The sequence below is a fragment of the Tribolium madens genome, unplaced genomic scaffold (genome assembly GCF_015345945.1).
Source record: "Tribolium madens isolate multiple individuals breed KSU strain unplaced genomic scaffold, Tmad_KSU_1.1 Scaffold_96;HRSCAF=242;Tcas5.2_LG5, whole genome shotgun sequence".
NCBI lineage: Eukaryota > Metazoa > Arthropoda > Insecta > Coleoptera > Tenebrionidae > Tribolium > Tribolium madens.
Window position 1 is genome coordinate 11,102,966 of NW_025401068.1, and position 18,037 is coordinate 11,121,002.

General features: G+C 36.4%; 3 protein-coding genes across 11 annotated transcripts in view; 1 reads left to right on the plus strand and 2 right to left on the minus strand.

Moving 5' to 3' along the window:
• LOC123013589 (extracellular sulfatase SULF-1 homolog) overlaps window positions 1-12,072 on the minus strand; it is a 27,910-nt gene extending 15,838 nt beyond the window's left edge. For 4 of the 5 annotated variants that reach the window (XM_044412210.1, XM_044412212.1, XM_044412209.1 and 1 more), the window contains exons 1-2: window positions 9,425-9,576; window positions 502-970 (exon numbers count right to left, since the gene is read on the minus strand). In XM_044412210.1, coding sequence (XP_044268145.1) covers window positions 502-970; window positions 9,425-9,514 — 559 coding nt within the window. In that variant the 5' untranslated portion in view covers window positions 9,515-9,576. Of the gene's footprint in view, window positions 1-501; window positions 971-9,424; window positions 9,577-11,706 lie in introns of those variants that run through there. The other variant, XM_044412211.1, reaches the window with a different exon arrangement.
• Window positions 12,073-12,215: 143 nt separating this feature from the next.
• Window positions 12,216-16,193, minus strand: LOC123013595 (glycine-rich cell wall structural protein 2-like). 5 transcript variants are annotated; one of them, XM_044412224.1, is made up of 7 exons: window positions 16,048-16,193; window positions 15,753-15,916; window positions 15,603-15,712; window positions 15,236-15,551; window positions 15,014-15,186; window positions 14,650-14,772; window positions 12,216-12,575 (listed from the first exon to the last, which is right to left on the minus strand). In XM_044412224.1, exons 2-7 carry the CDS (start codon window positions 15,908-15,910, stop codon window positions 12,571-12,573), a joined length of 885 nt encoding a protein of 294 aa, XP_044268159.1. In that variant the 5' UTR covers window positions 15,911-15,916; window positions 16,048-16,193; the 3' UTR covers window positions 12,216-12,570. The 5 variants fall into 5 exon arrangements, with proteins under 5 accessions (XP_044268159.1, XP_044268157.1, XP_044268156.1 ...); XM_044412222.1 differs by having other exon boundaries at window positions 14,984-15,186; XM_044412221.1 differs by lacking the exon at window positions 12,216-12,575 and adding an exon at window positions 13,438-13,970 and having other exon boundaries at window positions 14,984-15,186; window positions 15,603-15,700.
• Window positions 15,599-18,037, plus strand: part of LOC123013594 (rhodopsin) — a 6,889-nt gene continuing 4,450 nt past the window's right edge. The window contains exons 1-3 of the mRNA XM_044412219.1: window positions 15,599-16,676; window positions 16,725-17,731; window positions 17,778-18,025. Of these exons, the coding sequence (XP_044268154.1) occupies window positions 16,731-17,731; window positions 17,778-17,907 (1,131 nt within the window). The 5' untranslated portion in view covers window positions 15,599-16,676; window positions 16,725-16,730 and the 3' untranslated portion in view covers window positions 17,908-18,025. The remainder of the gene's footprint in view (window positions 16,677-16,724; window positions 17,732-17,777; window positions 18,026-18,037) is intronic.

An 18,037-nucleotide genomic window follows, 5' to 3' on the forward strand; every position in this document is an offset into this window, starting at 1 on the left:
AAGTTCGGAAAATCTTCGTGATGGGCTCGGAACGCAACTTTAACAATTTATTAAAAAAAAAGTACTGACTAGAAAACAATTCTGTTTAATTAGAGGCCATTTTTAGATCATAATCTTTAATTAAAAAAATTACCATAGTGGGTTGCCATTAAAAAAAAATTTTTTTTTCTAAAACCCGAAAACTAAAAGAAATTTCGAAAAATGTTATTCTTGATAAATGGTCACATTTTAATTGGACTTTACGCTACATTAATTATTTTTTTTTGTAAAGTAGTTAGTTTACGAGAAAAACGCTTCGTTCCATACTTTTAATTCACCTGGTACATTTGATACAAAACAATAAATAAATAAAAACTAGTCAAAATTCTTGAACAAATGATTTTGAAGCGCTGATTACGAATCTGCAAATCTTTTCGCTTATTACATATATTATTCAATATCTCAAAAACTATTGGTCGTAGAGCATTTTAACTTGTGTTCGTGTTCAACATGAAACGTTACCTGTTCTATATCCAGCGTTGGATAGGTACGTGGCAAAGGACCTGGTCTCGTAGGTGGCTTGCCACTGGCTGCTGGAGCAGTTGTCGTTGTTGGTGTAGACGTGGTGATTGTGGACGTACATCCCCGTCAACAGCGACGACCTCGACGGACAGCACATAGGCGTCGTCACGTAGGCATGTCTGAATTCTGCCCCCTGGTCCCTTATAGCCCTTGCCGTCTTTGGCATAAAATTCAACGAGCCCAATTCGACATCTTGATCGTCGGTGAGGATAAGCACAATGTTGGGTTTGCGTTCCCTCGATGGAGATGACGGAAAAGTGGCACCTTTGCGTTGTCTGCCTCGTTGAGGGGAAACATCAGCGGCGGTCGGTGGTAGCAAAACCGTTGCCAATACCAGAAAAAAAATCACCGCGCTGATGAACATGGCACTGCTGATTCGAGCTCGCCGAGATGGGTGCTCACATGGTTGCTAAAATTTATTAATCAGAGAAATAAACACACTTTTTACTTTATCATGGTAAAAATGAAATTGTCATCGTGTGATCGCGCCAAGAAATTAGCGAAGGTCTAATAAAATTTGTTAGCATCAAAATTTTCATTTTTATCACTAATTATGAGCAATTTTTGATTTTTTTTAACTAAAAACACAAACACCAAACTTTTTATAAAAAAAAACAATATTACAATCTTATATGTATTTTTTAACTTCACTTTAATTTCAACCAGAAACGCAATTTCGCTAAAAATAAACCGAAAAAAAATCACTAAATTAGTCAACATGTGGTTATTTTTTGTTTTCATTTCTTCATCAAGCATTTCATAAACTCAGTTTTTCGTTAAATCGGGAACAAAAAACACCAAGTTGAGGCGAAAATGACATTCCTTCGAGCGTTTTTCAACCATAAATATTATTTCGAAAAATTTCGTAAAAGTAAGCCGAAAACGCACCAAAATTGTGTCGAAATGGTTTTATTTTTGGCTTTTTTGAGCGTTTAAGTACATTTTTGAAACTGAAAACTGTTTTTGCATGATTTCGCTGACTCGAATACAAAATGCACAAAATTAGATCATTATTTTTGCCTTTGTCAAGTGTTTTAGCAAGATTATCCGGGTTTTTTTTCTGTTAGAAATGCTATAATTTCGTCAATTGCCTTTTCTGAACGTTTTAGAAAACATTTTCAGCTGAAAACACAACATATCGTCAAAAGTAAGCCGAATTAGGTCAAACATGGTTTTCTTTCTGCCTTTTAGTCCTTTTTAGATCAGCAAACAAATCCAGTTTTTTCGCAAAACTTCGCTACAACGGGCTGAAAAAACTTTAAATTAGATAGGAAATGACATTTTCAAGTATTTAGTCAAATCTATGCCGAAAAGACACGAAATTCGGTCAAGAATGGTGTTATTTTAGCCCTTTCCGAGTATTTTAGTGGGCTTTTGAGTTGAAAACGTAGTTTTTCTCAAGATTTCAATAATCTGTGTCACCAAATTATGACAAAAATGATCTTATTTTTGCTGTTAGCGATCGTGGAACACGGTTTTGAGATAAAAAAAAAAGTGAAAAAAAAGCGAGATTTCGTGTAACAGGTCGAAAAGTTAATTAGGAGTTCCAAAATGATATTATTTTTGCCTTTTTCGAGCGTTTCAGCTCTTTTTTTGTTATAATTTGCAAATTATTTCACAAAATTTCGTCATAAATAAGCCAAAAAATCACCAAACTGGATCGAGAATGGCCTTATTTTTGCGTTTTTCAAGCCCTTAAGCACTTTTTTATTTACAAACAATGAAACAAATCCAGTCTTTTGGAAAAACTTCGCTACACCGGGCTAAAAAATCATTAATTTAGCTCTAAAACGACATGTTCACATTTTTCAAACATTTCTTCAAAAGTATGCCGAAAAAACACGAAATTCGGTTAAAAATGTTTTTATTTTATTTTACTCCATTTCGGAGTTTTAGGACGCTTTTGAGCTAAAAACTTGATGGTTTTTCTCAAAATTTCACCATATTAAGCGTTTAAAATTTGAACTATAAACCTAAGAAAAAACGCGAGATTTTGCTAAAACAAACAATCATACAATTAGGAGGTCCAAAAAGGCATTATTTTTGCCTTTTTTCGAGCGTTTGGGGGCATGTTTTCAGTTATAAATGCAATTATTTCGTCAAAAATTACCAGCCTGTATCTAAAATGGGCTAATTTTTGCCTTTTCGAGTCTCTGAACACTAAATCGGTCCTAAAAATCACCAAATCAACTTCTTTATTAAATTTAATAACAAATTCAGAAGAGTCTAAACATTGTATTTGATGTCACTAAATACTCAAATAAAATTGCACAAATGACACTTTTCACGTTGATTTTATGGCACACCTTGTAGGTATAGTAAACGTGTTACTTATCGGGCGAGCCAACAAATAATTCACACAATTTATGCAATCTATATATCTTTTCTCATGCCAGAGGAGTGTACAATGCAACCGGCGAAATGCATCTGGCATTTCGTGACCGTCCGACGTGCTGCTTTCACCGACTCGCAACAATTATGATTAAAACAGCGAGAAAAAGAGCTCGAATTTAAAATTCCCAGCACACGGACGAGGTCGATCTCCCCTAGATAAAAAGCAAATTACTAAGCGCCGCACGGGTCACAAGCCCCTCTTTCTGGCGCAATTTTCGCACTGTGTCGTAAAAACTGACTTATTTGGGGGTCAAACGTCGAAAGCCCCAAAGCCGATTAATTCGTCTAATGCAGAACTGTGATCATTGGCCGTTGCAATGCATCAACGTCGCGAAATCCCCTTCAGAACTCGGATATACAAGTACAGAGCGAGTTGTTATGTAGATTTACGACTCGTGCGATATTCTGGAACCCCAGACAGGATACCGCATATCTCGCAACTGTCTGCATACCTTGCCGGAGGTCTGATCGGACCCCACACACTTTTCAACTTTTTATCGAGAAAATGTTACCACTTTTAAGACGATTTCATTAGAGTGCTGGTCATTATGAAGCTTTTAAGAGCAAGTAATTAGATCGCGTTTTCAAGTGCTACAAGAGAACGAAAAAGAAACGTATTTCCACTCCTCAGAGTGGTTTTGAAATAATAGGCAAAATTCTACAGGGGTTAGATTTAAAAATTGTAGTTTATTATAAAGTAAAGAAAATTTGTTCATTATCACACGAGCAAATAATGCCAACTTTTCTCTATGTATACAGGATGTTCGGTCCAAGTCGCCCCGGCTGATAACACCTAAACTTACTTCTTTTTTTAAAAAAGTAAATATTTAATTACTAATATTTATTCTTGGCTTTCTTAATAAATGTATCAATTTTTTTAGCGCATCCGGTGTTGCCGGAAATGCTACCAAATTTAGTTTTTCAAATGGAACACCTATGTTTTTTTTCCTTCAAACAATAATAATTGACATGCAAAATACTGTAAACCACTATTTATTACATTTTGCGTAACACAATGCTAAACATCTTAAATCTTAGAATGGTATAAGGAAATTGGTCGCGTAGCCTGATTTTTAATTTTAAAGGAAAGGTGTGAATAAAAAAAAATGCTTGGATACAGTTTTATTTTTGGTTTAACAAATCTAATTTGTCAGTTGATGAGCGAGTTGTCTTATGGAAACTCTTCAATTTTCTTCGACTGATAATAGAACACTCAGATTTCTATTTTCTTGTTCTTCAACCACAGGTTTTTTAGTTTTAAGAAGCGAACCTATTTGTCTCAGTTGTTTTTCAATTCGACTAAATTTCCAACGATATGGATGAACTGTATTTGAGTATTTTTCTCTATACTGTCTTTCAACTTCCGCTCTATTTTTATTGCACTTAAAAACACTTCAAGCTTATCTACCAATTCGTCGTAATTAATATCATCCACTATTAAAGATATCGATAAGATTTTTTGACAAATTAGGCTTTGTCAAACTAACAATAAAACGGTATCCAAGCATATTGCTTTTTGCATGAATACCTTGACAAGTAAAATGTTTGAAGGAAAAAAAAACATAGGTGTTCCATTTGAAAAACTAAATTTGGTAGCATTTCCGGCTACACCGGACGTGCCAAAAAAATTTGATGTATTTACTAAGAAAACGAGGAATGAATAGTATTATTTGAGAAACTAGTTTTTGAAAAAAAAAAGTAAGTTTATGTGTTATCGGCCGGGGCGACTTGGACCGAACAGCCTGTATAAGACGTTTTCTCTTAAGGTACATTCAACTTTTTTTTTAATAAAAAATTTGAAATGTTCCAATTTAGTTGTCGATTTCTTAATTTGAGATGAAATAAAAAGCTATCAAACGGTCGTGAATTATGTATGTGTAAAGTGTAATTATTGCGTTTTAGGTATATGTACTGTTTTTCAAGTGTTGTTTACAAAAAGTTTTGTTCATAGTAACCATTTCTAGAATAAAGTTATACTACTACTTCCACTCATCTAAGAAATAAACAACAACATTATTAATACCTATAAGAGAAAATTACTTATTGCGCCTGAAAAATATTTCTTTTTTTTCAAACATTATTATGCAACTTAGAAATGATTGGACCTAAAGCACAATCTATAAAACTTTGTATTTTTTCTGTCACGGCTTTTTTGTTGTGTTGCTCTAACACCCTGTAGAATTGTGCCTATTATTACAAAGCCGCCCTGTATAGCAATTAGCGCCCTTGAGGTGCGAAAACTACCTGATCGTAATAAAAATTCCTCCACCCTCGAGTCGCTTTATTGCCGGCGGTTGCGTCCTAAATACCTCTTGAATTGACATCGCTTGAAAATGAATCACGGGGGCACACAATACTCTCGTGGCGCCCTTCGCCGCATTCCGATGCTGCGCTTCCCGCCTTTTTCCTATATACTACCTGCAAGAGGGACTTATGTGTGCCAGAAAGTTATACGGCTTTTGGTAACAGTTTGACGATTAATTTCGTCATACATGGAACACACGGTTTGCTAATCAGAGAACTCCAACTCTTGGCAAAGTTATAATAACCGAGAATTGTTAAATTTAATAGACGAGGAAAGTTGCCGTCGTAAAACTGGGATAGAGAAATGTCAAGGAGTTTAAACTGTGATTTATTGATAATAAAAGAACCTAAATGCGACATGTGGTACCAGTTAAAGAAATCTTTTTTCTTTATTTTAAGATGAAAGTGACTGTAATTATAGTTTTTGAATCTCTGATTTTTTGATTTTTTTTAATAAGCGCAAGATAGAAAAAATAGTATAAAATTGAAGCGATTGTTTGTTGCTCAACTCGCCGCTACGTGGCTCGTATCGGAATTTTGAATAATTGCTTGATTGATTGCAACTCATATTGTAATATACTTTTAAAACGATATTACTGGGATCTTCAAGTCCAAAACATTAAATAAAAAATTAAAAAAAGTCATTTGTTAATTACAAATCGACAACAGTTTTTTCTATAACATACGATTTATTTTTGAAATTATCAAAAATACATTTATTTACAAAAATTAAAAAAAAAACTTTTGATTTGTCCTATTTTTCTGTTATTTCAAAAAACGTAATTTTTCATATTATAATTCCCATCTCATGAATGTCCTATACTACTCGATAGATATTTTAAATTTCTGATTTTTGAGCACGGTGTTGTTTATAGAGCCTTGTAAAACATGAGACGTGAAAAAATGTCGACAATAAAAACTCCTTTCATGTATATTTATTGCTAAAGCGAATTTTAAAGTATGTGTATTTCATACTGTATTCCTTTTACAGGACTCCATTATTAAAATTTGAAATTTCCTTCACCCTACAGGGTGAGTCATTATTATTGAAAGTGGGACTGAAATGATTTTGAAACATCTGGAAATTGCTCCTTCCTCTCGACATTTTCATTTGGAAAAAGTGAAAACAATATTTATTCCACTTGCAGGTCATAAACCTGCACAGTTTTTTCTACATGAATCAAGGTGAGAGAATTTTTAACATTTTCTAGTTAATTTCCTTGAAATACTTCAATGACCTACTTACTTTTGCCGTAATGTAATTTGTAAGACAACTGAAAATTTTCAAAATGAGATCAGGAAATTCCATTTCATAATTCATATTGATAAATAAGTCAATGCAAATACGTCGGTACCACATCAGAAGTGATTATGAAAATACTTTCAGTTTGGATATAATATTTGATTGATTGAGTCACTTCGTAAAGGCCAGAAAAAACTGATCATCGCCAATAACTATTCAGAAATGTTGACTGCATTGCAAATTGAATATAATTATAGCGACTACGTGTGGCGAGTTGTATGCAATTCCTATTATGTCACCTATAACGTTAATTTACGACAAATGCGTTTTTTCATTCACAAATACCAACAAGTGGTAGTGTTGGGAAAATCGCCCGGACTTGGCAACGGAAAAAAATCGCAAATTTATGGTTTGTTTGCGTAATGCGAAAAAAATCGACGCGAATATGTAAACGTTTAGTCTAGGTGCTTCCCAGTATCTCATGGACAAACAGCACAAGTCGCAGATGTCAATGTTTCTGAGAAAATTTATCGACGGATAGTTAGTTCAATGCAAATCATTTTTCTGTTTGGAAAATAAACAAGATTGTATTGGGTTTTATGAAGCGACCTCGAATGTTGCTAACAAGATAGATGGATGTTACCGTTAAAACACCGAAGGTGAGTTACAGTAGCAGAAAGAAACTTGGTAATTTTAAATTAAATCAAGGCAAAAGTAAAACTCGGAATGCTAGTAAATAGGTACTTGTTAAAACGTAAAATCTAACTCCTAAATTATAAAAATTCCTGGTGCTTTACTACGATTAGTGCAAATCCCCCCAAATGAAGTTAAGCTCGATTTGACATAACTTCCCTTTGATTTATCTAATATCCCCTTTATTCCATTACGGACAATAAGCACGACATCGATACATAAACCCCTCATTGCTCAATCCCCCACCGAGGGATTAACCCTCCGATTACTCCCGGCCATAAATATCCCAGATGAACATGGCCTTGCAAAACCATCACAGGTAGCCAACACGTAGAATGACCCCGAGCTGAGTCCCATTGATAAGTCGTAGACTTGGTAATTTGATAATTTAGTGCCAGGAAATGGTTTCAAGTTACAGTTGTTAACAAGTGGTAAAGGTTTGTAACGTTATAAATATTTATGGTTTAATTAGGTGCTGAATGGGACAAAAATTTTATAGTTTCATAAAGTTTGACACCACACAGGGGGTCGGGATTCTTCCCCAAAATAATAGGTTTCACCTCAGTTGGAAGTTGCTAATTTATGATTAAGTCTTTAACGAGGTAATTAGGCGATAATAAACCACTCTGCGTGACTTTTCTCATTTCTTTTATCGACATATAATCGTTTCACTGAACTCATAATCCCTGAGATTTTACTTCAATCAAAGTGTGACTTTTCCTAAATGACTGTTTAGTTATCGAGAATGTTTAATCAGAAAAAGTGCACCTAATGGTGCACTTTGTACTTTTGAAAAGGAAGTCATTAGTCATTTTGTCGTATTATTGTCGTTTTTAAGTGACAATAAATAGTTTAAAAATTTGTACTTTGAATAATTAGAGTCGAAATGAAGAGAAATTCAAATTTATTTTCCGGCAGTTGATTCCCGAGTTCACGGACACGATATTCAAAACCGCGAACGTATTATTTAGATTCAAGCTTCTCACGTAAAGACGCGATTTTGATTCAAATCAATAAATTAGATGCCTAATTTTAGGTTAAACCAGAACTAATTTACACGAACAAATAGTCATGTTTGCTCTTGAAACGAAACAAATCATTAATAAATTCGCAATATTCTCAATTTTCAAAAAAACACAAATCAAAATGCTATTTCCGGAGCTACTATTTATGTTTCAAAAACGGGAACTAGAACGGTCTGGGCCTTTGGTTTTCTAGTAATAAATGTCTTTTGATTGATGAATTTGGTGCTTTTTATGAAAATCCTGAAAGTTTCGAATATCTTGAATCAAAAACAATGAAAAAACACAAATAAATATAATTTGCAATTTTCTGAGCTATTTTTTTTAAACCTTTTATTTCAAAGATCGAACGGCGACTAGGAATGTAGTTTGGGCTTTTGCTTTTTAGCAATAAAGGTCTTTTAATTGACGAATTTGGTGTTTTTTTATGAAAATCCTGAAAATTTCGAATATCTTGAATCATTAACAAAATCACAGTATTCTAATTTACAAAATACATAAATCAAAATAAACACAATTTCCTATTTCGTGACCGGTTTATTAAAATATATATTTATTTCAGAAATTGAACGCCTATGGATGCGGTTTGGGCTTTTGTTTTTCTTAGTAATAAATCCTGATATCATTAACAAATTCATGGAATTGTAATTTTCAAAAAACACAAATAAATATCATTTGCAATTTCCTGAACGATTTATTTTTCAAAAATTTTTATTTCAGAAATGTCCTTTGATGAATTTGATGTTTTTTTTTTGAAAATCCTGAAAATGTCGAATCTCTTGTTTCAGTCGCCGGTCCGATTAACAACAATAACCTTTGAATCGATCGTCTCGTCGAATTAAATGAAACCGCAATTCAGCGCGATTTATTCCAAACCGTTGCGATGATGCGGGTAATTATTTAAATCGTCGGCGAGCGGGTGATCCCCATAAATCGTCTAAAATTACGATTAATTACTTTCCTCTGTCCGAATCAATAAACAAATTGGTCACCGGCGAAAAAGCGTCCGAGTCGAGTGATCGAATGTCGTTGAACCGGCAATTAGCTGACATTTACGAGATAAGTTCAGACATGACGTGCATTTCCCAAAGCCTGCATTCCGACACAGAGCGCGTCCGCACTTTTTCGTCCAACAATTGTCGCAGAATTTTCGATGATAAATTCCGAATCGGTCGTCGACCGCACCACCTCAAAGTCTGGGCCTTACCTTGAATTTCCACCCGAGTTTCGTCGAAAGCCACCCTAGGAATCCGAAAAGATGGAAACACGCGATAGGAGTCGGTGAGGCGAGTCGCATGCACCACCTCGCTCCTCTAAGGTTAAAAGTAAACTGAGAAGCAGTCAAGCAACGAAGTTAAACTCTGGTGAGTGGTTAAACGATTCCGTTTGCCGGCCCGACATGGATGGAGCGGCTCTTGTCTAAACTTCCCGAAAATATGATTAATGAACGCCTTGGGGGAGTTATTATTGTCGCAATTGGTGACGTTTTGTCCAAGTCTAAAATTGATTTGAGCAATTTTTACCCGACCCACGGCGAAGTGGAAGATTTACAAGAGGACGAGATGGAACACAATACCATACAGGGTGGGCAAACAAAGACACGACCGGTTTTTACGTTCGCGAGAACCCTTGGGATTTAGGAAGGACCAGACTAGAGGCGTGTGAACCAAGACAATTTTCGGTTATCGGCCAACTGTTTCGGGATCCAAAAGAATAAATTTTAATAGTTTTTCCTGCAAATATCGATTTTAATCCCGTCCAATTTTTTTCCTACAACGCCAATTAGTGTAGTAACAATGCTTTGAGAAAATCGTTTTAGTTTACATTAATTACTGTCATATCTTGCCGACTAATTAACTTAAATCCTGTGCTATTCTCTTAATAAGATTCTCAGCGACTGTATTGATTTTTTTTTTTTTGTTTAAACCCCACCTTATTTGTCGAACCACACATGAAAGGCAGGAAACTTGCCTAATTTGGATTTCCTTGTCTGTAACAATAATTTTCTCTTTCTTTGGCACTGCCAGAAGGATAAAGGTTTTTTTAACATACATATACAAAAACAAAATTATCAAAAATACACTTTTTTGAAAACGGTATATGTATTTTTGAACTAAAAATTAAAAAAATATAAATTTCAAAAATTACCAAACATTTGCGGTTTTGCTGATTTCACATAAGTATCAAGTTAATTTTAGTTCGTGTTTCATATTTGTAAATATTTAATTACTGGTGTTATTCAATATTTCGAAATTTAATTTTAGAGACAATTTTTTATTAAAAACCTAGACAATTCAAATATCAAGATCATCTCAATTCTTGGAGAATAAAATTTCTTCAAAGAAAAACCCTCATCAATAGTTTTTTCGGAATCAAATAATTTTCCCAAACTCAGACTTGTTCCATTTATCCCGGGGATTATTACTTATCGACTCTGCGGAAATGATTCCAGGAAAAATTGTGGTTAGTTCCTGCCACTAGCAGTAATCTATCGCAATTTCGTAAATCAATTTTATATAAAAATATAAAAAACCTAGAAGACTAAGTAACAGGTTAACCGTTTGCAAAAATGGTTAACATTTCCAGACCAGTTCTAATAAATTTTAAAACAAAAATAGCTGCATTCGCAATATGAAAACATGTTACTTTATAAATATGGTTTTTAACCGGTTTTCGGCTTTTACAAAGTTACATCCCAACCGAGTCGTTTAACACTATTACTAATTAGTTCGGTAATTTCACGGCTTAATCAACTCTCGATTTACTCTTCACATTAGAACGAACGGTTCGAACCGAGTGGTTAATGGACCCGTGTGCAACAAACACAAACTTACAAAAAAAATCAATCCGAACTAATTTTTAGAACGAAACCTGTTATAAACTATCAGTTCAATTTTATATCTTAATAATTAATCCATAAATATTTATAATACGGCCTCAAACATTTCCTGACGAAATCGGCAATAAATCAACGCATATGAGGTGTTCGAGTTATGATTCGGCTTTAGTTTAAAACCGAAGCTGAAAAATACGGTTCGAGTCATTAACGATTTTTTTCCCGGCTTGAAATAATCTCATCAACTTCCCGGTTCGTAATGAAAGAAATGCATTGAATTTTTCATGAAAACTCCGGATATTTCGTGTAATAAAACCACAATGTTTTTGTGTTTATTCAACGGCCGTAATGAAAAAAGTTTCGACTGCACTCAAGCCGGAATTGTTTGCAACTTTGACGTAAATTAAAACGCTATTTTTGACAATCGATTCAGATTTGAAAAAGTACGAAAGGTGCGTCACACTTGTTATCCGGCCAAGGTTTTATGTGGAGTTGTGTATTTTTACAACTGAAACTGATCGAAGATTGATAGATACAAAAAAATTCAATCTATAATTAAAGAACAAGCCGTTTGCTTGCTACTACACCGAAATTGGTGTAAGTTGACTGTTATACTTATTTACATTCCGGGAAAGAAATTAAAAATTACTCACAATTTCCATTTCAAGCAGACATCCGATCTAAACAGCCCATAAAACCGCTTTTAATTATCAATTTCCTTGACAAACTTGCTTTTTTACAGTCAATTAGACGATTCATTACTAGAGAATCGCATCTGGTCCCAACTGATTTCTATTGCTGACCAATCGTGGAAACTCGACCTTCCGGTGCGCGAGAACGTCTCGTTTTCGAAAAAATAAAGCCTCTTGATGACATAATTAATAAAATAAATGTAGCAACATCTGTATCCCGGATGACCATCATCTACTTCATCATAATTATTTCAATAAATCTTTTTAGTCTAGTCTAGAGACGATAAATCTTGGTGTCTCCCACACACGATCCACGATGTCCGGCACGCGAAAATTTGTTTTCGGTTTAACAAGATAAATTACGTCCGACGAGGGCGATCAAAACTTTTCATCCGTCACGGATGCAACAACAGGAATGGGGATTTGTGGAATGGATAATCTTGTTAAGGTAGTAACAGAAAAAGATCAAATTCCTGAAAAGAGAAATTTTATTGTCAAAGCACCACTCTTCTCCAAAATCTGAAAAACCATTAGTCAAATATTATGTTAATATTGCAAATATCGGAACAAAAAACACTGCAAAACCGCAAGAAATACTTGAAGCGAGTTAACCTTCACAATAGAAAAACTTGCATCAGTGTCAGTCATCTTCGCGGAACGCTTGCAAGTGTTTTTGTTCCGTTTTCTCCGTTTTTGTTTATTATATAACATTTGTTTTAATCAATTCTCCGAATTAAGTGCAGTGCACTTATGATGTCATTATACCACAAACTTCTGGTGTTGTTTCTTATCTTGAATCCACGGCGTTAGAGAAGCCGACTCAATTCAACCTAAAACAAAATTGTCTAAGTAAAGCGACCACAAAAACCAGTTGGATATTTTAAAAGTGAGTCTGACATGAAAGAACAAATCGTTAAAATGACTTTAAAATATCCAACTCGTTCAAATTGACACGATTAAAAAAGTAACTACGAGAAACATGAGCTTGTGAGTGCATTTTAATAGGATGATTTCTTGTTTGTCAATTTGTGGTTTGTTAATTATCTGAAATTAATAATTACAAAAGAGACAAATTACAAGAACAAGTCGTTCTTTTTTACTTTCAATGCACTTTTTTGAAAAAATTATAAAGGCTCAAAAGTTCTATCACAGAAAGTAAACTATTTAATTTCAATACATTACCTAAAATGTGTCCATTTTTGCTATTAGATTATTTTGCAGCCAATTTTAGGACAAAATTGTTTGCACCACTATTTGTGGGCACGGGAACAAAAAAGTTCTTCTCATAATTAGTCTTCACAAATAAAACTGTTCAGAACAGGGATGAGTGTGTGTATAAATGACATTTTTGGCACGTGATCAATTCGTTTACAGATCATATATTACAAACACCTCTTTCGTGAGGTTGTTACAGCTGTAAATTCAAATTAAACGATTATTATTTGCACAATCGGGTTGGTAATATTGCCAGATTCCTGTATAGTCATTTGATAATAAAACACATGCAAAAATAACCAGCTGTTACCATCTATATAATAAATTAGAGAAATTAAATCTACAAGAATTGTAGATTACATTGTATTTGGTAGGTAATACTTACTCAAATTGTGCGAACTGTGAATTGTCTTCGTAATTTTGCACGATTTCTTTCGTGACATTGTCAAAAAATGGGATAAGAAATTTGCACAGGAATGTCTTATCAAATATTTTATTTTTAATGCCTCATCTTAATGTACAAGTAATCTTTTAAAAATTATGTTCATTGTTCAAACTCGACAATGAGTTTGTTTAAAAGTTTGTCCGACTGTTTTAAATTCAAAACATATAGAAAAACTACGAACACTAGCTTAGATGCACATCAATAAATAAAGTGATACATAATTTCTTGATTAAACTACAAAAATTTCCCTTGCACTAATCCACATCAAAAAGGGCATTACGGTCGATTTGATGAGATCTTTAATTTACTACTGTGACGTTTAAATTTTTCTCCTCAAAAAGTAATGAATGATCCCAAAGAAAGAAAAAGTATAATCTCCAAAAAACATCATAGTGTTAAAAACTTATTAACTAAACATGTACTACAAAATATAAAAAATATGTATTGAGTTATTCATTCACACAATCTTAATTATATATAAGAGACATTTACATTCAATGATAAAAACACTCTAACGCAAAGACGCGATGGCTTTTTTAGAACCGTCTAGCCTGGTTTGTTGAACCTGCAAACATGGAGATGCAAAGCCACATTAATTATGAATGTCAAAGGCATCTCAAGAGGTTATTAATATAACCAGGCTGAGATTTGCACACATTTTTGATAAATAAATAAAATACAAAAGAATATACTGTGCACCAATACATCACAACGGCAATATCCAATACTTAAATATGAAAATCCTTTTTGGTAAATTATTACAGTAAATGTGCAAAACTTTCCTTTGGTTTGACACATAATCGATCTTGTGTATTTTATTAATAAGCTCTTATATAAATAAACAAAAAACTATTCTTTTTTTCAACTTTTTTTAATGGTATTTCATTGTTACGTGCAAAAGTTCTGACACATAATCGATCTTGTGCTTTAAATCTGTAATTTTTTTAATCAAAAAACATTTATTCAAACATTTAAAAACAAGAAAATTTATTTCCACCAAAAAATCTCTTTATCACATCATATTAAATTATTTTCATTAACTTTTTACGATATTTACATCCTAAGCCTTGTCAAATTCCACATTTTGAGCTTCAGTTCTATGAAAAAACAACAAATGGCTGCAATGTGGTACACAACAAATTACCACTCAAACAAATGCTTTTGCACTTTTCTTTTCTAAATAAAAAAAATCAAATTATTTCTGACTTTTAAAACTTAATCCGACCAAAAACGCATCGACTCACCGTAACCCCCGGAAGGTGCGTATCCCCCACTCCTGTCTTCATAGCCACCTTGTTGGCTACTGTAACCACCGCCTCCGGCACCTCCACCACTGCTGTACCCTGAAGATCCGTAGTTATCTGAATCTAAACCATAACATTAATTCAGACAAAAAGCTAATCAGTTTTGTGAAAAAGCGATGAACCCTTTCAGTTTATTTACAATTTTTTCAAATTACTACTCGAATTATTACGTTTTTCTCCGGCCATTTTGCAAAACAATACAAGGTTAATAAATACAATAATGGTTCATATTATAATCCCAATCCCATTTTTTATCACTATCATGGCCATCTACCTGTCTGATATGTGGTCGCATAACTCGTACCATCATATTGTCCCGAATTGCCGTAACCACCTCCACCAGATCCACTTCCATATCCGCCACTTCCACCTTGTTGGCCATAGCCCCCTTGGCCCTGTCCGTACGACTGTGAATTATACGACTGTTGTTGGTAACCACCAGACGCACCACCACTACCGCCATATCCCTGCGGCCGACTATAAAAAAAATTAAAACACAAACCAAAATGATACAAAAAACAATTACTTTTGTCCAAATCCGTTCTGATTGCCATTTTCAAACCTCGGCCTTTTTGGACCAGGTCCCCCTTGACCGAATTGTCCAGGAGTCCGTTTCTGACCCAAGAAACCCCCACGGCCTCCAACTCCCCTCGGACCACCAAATCCTCTACCACGTGGTGCCATTCCTGTCCCACGACCACGGCCCATGCCGGGCCCTTTAGGGGCACCCATGCCTCTACCACGGAAACCGCCAGGACCGCCACGACCCATCGGAGGACGCGGTCCGCCGGGGGGGCCACGAGGGCCCTGCGCGTCACCACCCGGACCGCCAGGCGGACCACCTACACAATCTTGTTTAAATTTGAGCTTTCAGATTTTACATGCACATTTACCGGGTCCTGGGGGGAAGCGTCCTCTTGGCGCGCCTCTAGGGCCGCCGCGTCCCCGCATCATCGGGCCCCCACGGCCAGGAGGACCCCCGGGTCCACCCCTGGAAAAAAATCTTAGAGAAAAACATAACACCTCTGTACCACCCAACGTACCTTCCCCTCATAAAACCGCCGCGTCCTCTGGGCATTCCGCGACCGCCTGGCCCTCCACGGCCCCTGAAACCGCCCATGCCGCCACCCATGGGCCGGGGCTGCTGTTGCTGCTGCGGAGGATTGGAAGATTCGGTTTCTTGAGGGTTATTCTCGGCCATTGTGTCCTTTGAAAAAACTAAATTTAGTGATGGAGGGACGCGTGACCGGCAAACCGGCCTAAAACCGCCAAAAAACCACCAACAGCGAAGTTTTTACGAAAAGATGTAACGAAAATTGGGGCTTAGGCAAGACTCACCTCTATTTTTGCAGGAATTTGAGTGTTTTTAAATTATTTATTGTGAAAAGTGCGCGTCACAAAGCCACAATTTCAAAATGGACGATGGCTTCTTGTTGGTTGGCTGGTGGGGAGTGCGCATGCGCGGAGAGGCAACACTAGCGACATCCGGGATAGCGCCAAATTTAAATTGACTAAAAATCAGGAATTTTGAAAATCAAATTTTTATTACTAGAAGTATACATTTAAGAATACTTTTTACTAATACTATCTTATTACGTTAAGTATATAAAAAAAAGGTTGTGCTTGCATGAATTTGAGAGAAAAATTTGTGCTACCACCCGAGTAATGAAAATTAAAAAATAATGTTTGCGAGTAAAAATATAGAAAATCTTGTCTTAATTCCTTGTCCTTGACCAAAGAACTTCAAAAACTTTGAGGAGAGATAATGTAATTAGGTAGTAGTGAATCCTTATTGAAGCCAAGTAAAGATGCTCAAGGGGATTGTCTTTATTGAATTATGTACGTAAGAAGCTCGGTAAGAAGTTATATAAAAGAAGTAGCTGTGTCATGAAAGGAAGTCGCAACGGACGCAACTTCCGTTGGATGTGTTCTCTTACGATTGGAATACCTCCAAGAAGCGGTTTAAGGCAAGTGCCCCTTTAGCACGAGTATTATTGTTGATTTTGGGCCCCCAGGCCACCATGTCTGTGATGGGCGAGCCGACCTTCATCGCCTGGGCCGCTCAGCGGTCGGGCTTCGGCGGCAACCTCACCGTCGTGGACAAAGTCCTCCCCGACATGCTCCACTTGGTGGACGCCCATTGGTACCAGTTCCCGCCCATGAACCCCCTGTGGCACGGCATTCTGGGCTTCGTGATCGGCGTTTTGGGCTTTGTTTCAGTCGTAGGCAACGGCATGGTCATCTACATCTTCTCCTCGACCAAAGCCTTGCGCACCCCCTCCAACCTCCTTGTCGTCAATTTGGCCTTCTCCGACTTTCTGATGATGCTCAGCATGTCTCCAGCGATGGTCATCAACTGCTACAATGAGACCTGGGTGTTGGGGCCCCTCCTGTGCGAGTTGTACGGCATGGCTGGCTCTCTTTTCGGATGCATATCGATCTGGACCATGACTTTCATCGCCTTGGACAGGTACAATGTGATTGTGAAGGGGCTGAGTGCGCAACCCTTGACCAAGAAGGGGGCCTTGTTGCGAATATTCCTCATCTGGGCGTTATCCTTGTTGTGGACCATCGCACCCTTGTTTGGATGGAACCGCTACGTGCCAGAAGGGAACATGACGGCGTGTGGGACCGATTACTTGACCAAGAATTGGGTCAGCAGGAGTTACATCTTGGTTTACGCCATTTGGGTCTACTTCGTTCCCCTCTTCACCATCATCTACTCCTACTGGTTTATTGTGCAGGCGGTGGCTGCCCACGAGAAATCAATGAGAGAACAAGCAAAGAAAATGAACGTTGCGTCCTTGCGGTCCTCCGAAGCAGCCCAAACCAGCGCCGAGTGCAAGCTAGCCAAGATCGCCCTAATGACCATCACTCTCTGGTTCTTCGCGTGGACCCCCTACTTGGTCACCAACTTTACCGGGATTTTTGAAGGCGGCAAAATTACTCCTTTGGCCACCATCTGGTGCTCGCTTTTTGCTAAGGCTAATGCCGTCTACAACCCGATTGTCTACGGAATCAGGTGACTCTTATATCGCATTTTTTTTTCTCTAATTTGGGTTTTGTAGCCATCCAAAGTACAGACAAGCCCTCCAGAAGAAGTTCCCGTCGTTGGTATGCGCGGCCCAGCCGGACGACACCACCTCCACCGCTTCTGGAATAACGAATGTTACCACCGACGAGAAGGCTACAGCTTAAATAGTGACTTATGGCTTTTGTTTGAGTATTGTAATTGTTATGCTGGAGAGCGGGATCGGGAGCGAGCACCATGCAATCAACTTAAGAGTCAGCTTAAGACTAAGTTTATTATATACAAATATCTACAATA

Bases quoted from the DNA above. Each gene is read 5' to 3' on its own strand.
- LOC123013595 (XM_044412220.1), bottom strand. From the start codon at position 15,910: ATGGCCGAGAATAACCCTCAAGAAACCGAATCTTCCAATCCTCCGCAG. The intron at 15,713-15,752 runs GTACGTTGGGTG...TTTTTCTCTAAG, and splicing joins GGCGGTTTTATGAGGGGAAG to ATTTTTTTCCAGGGGTGGAC. The intron at 15,187-15,235 runs GTAATTGTTTTT...TTTTTTTTATAG, and splicing joins CAGAACGGATTTGGACAAAA to TCGGCCGCAGGGATATGGCG.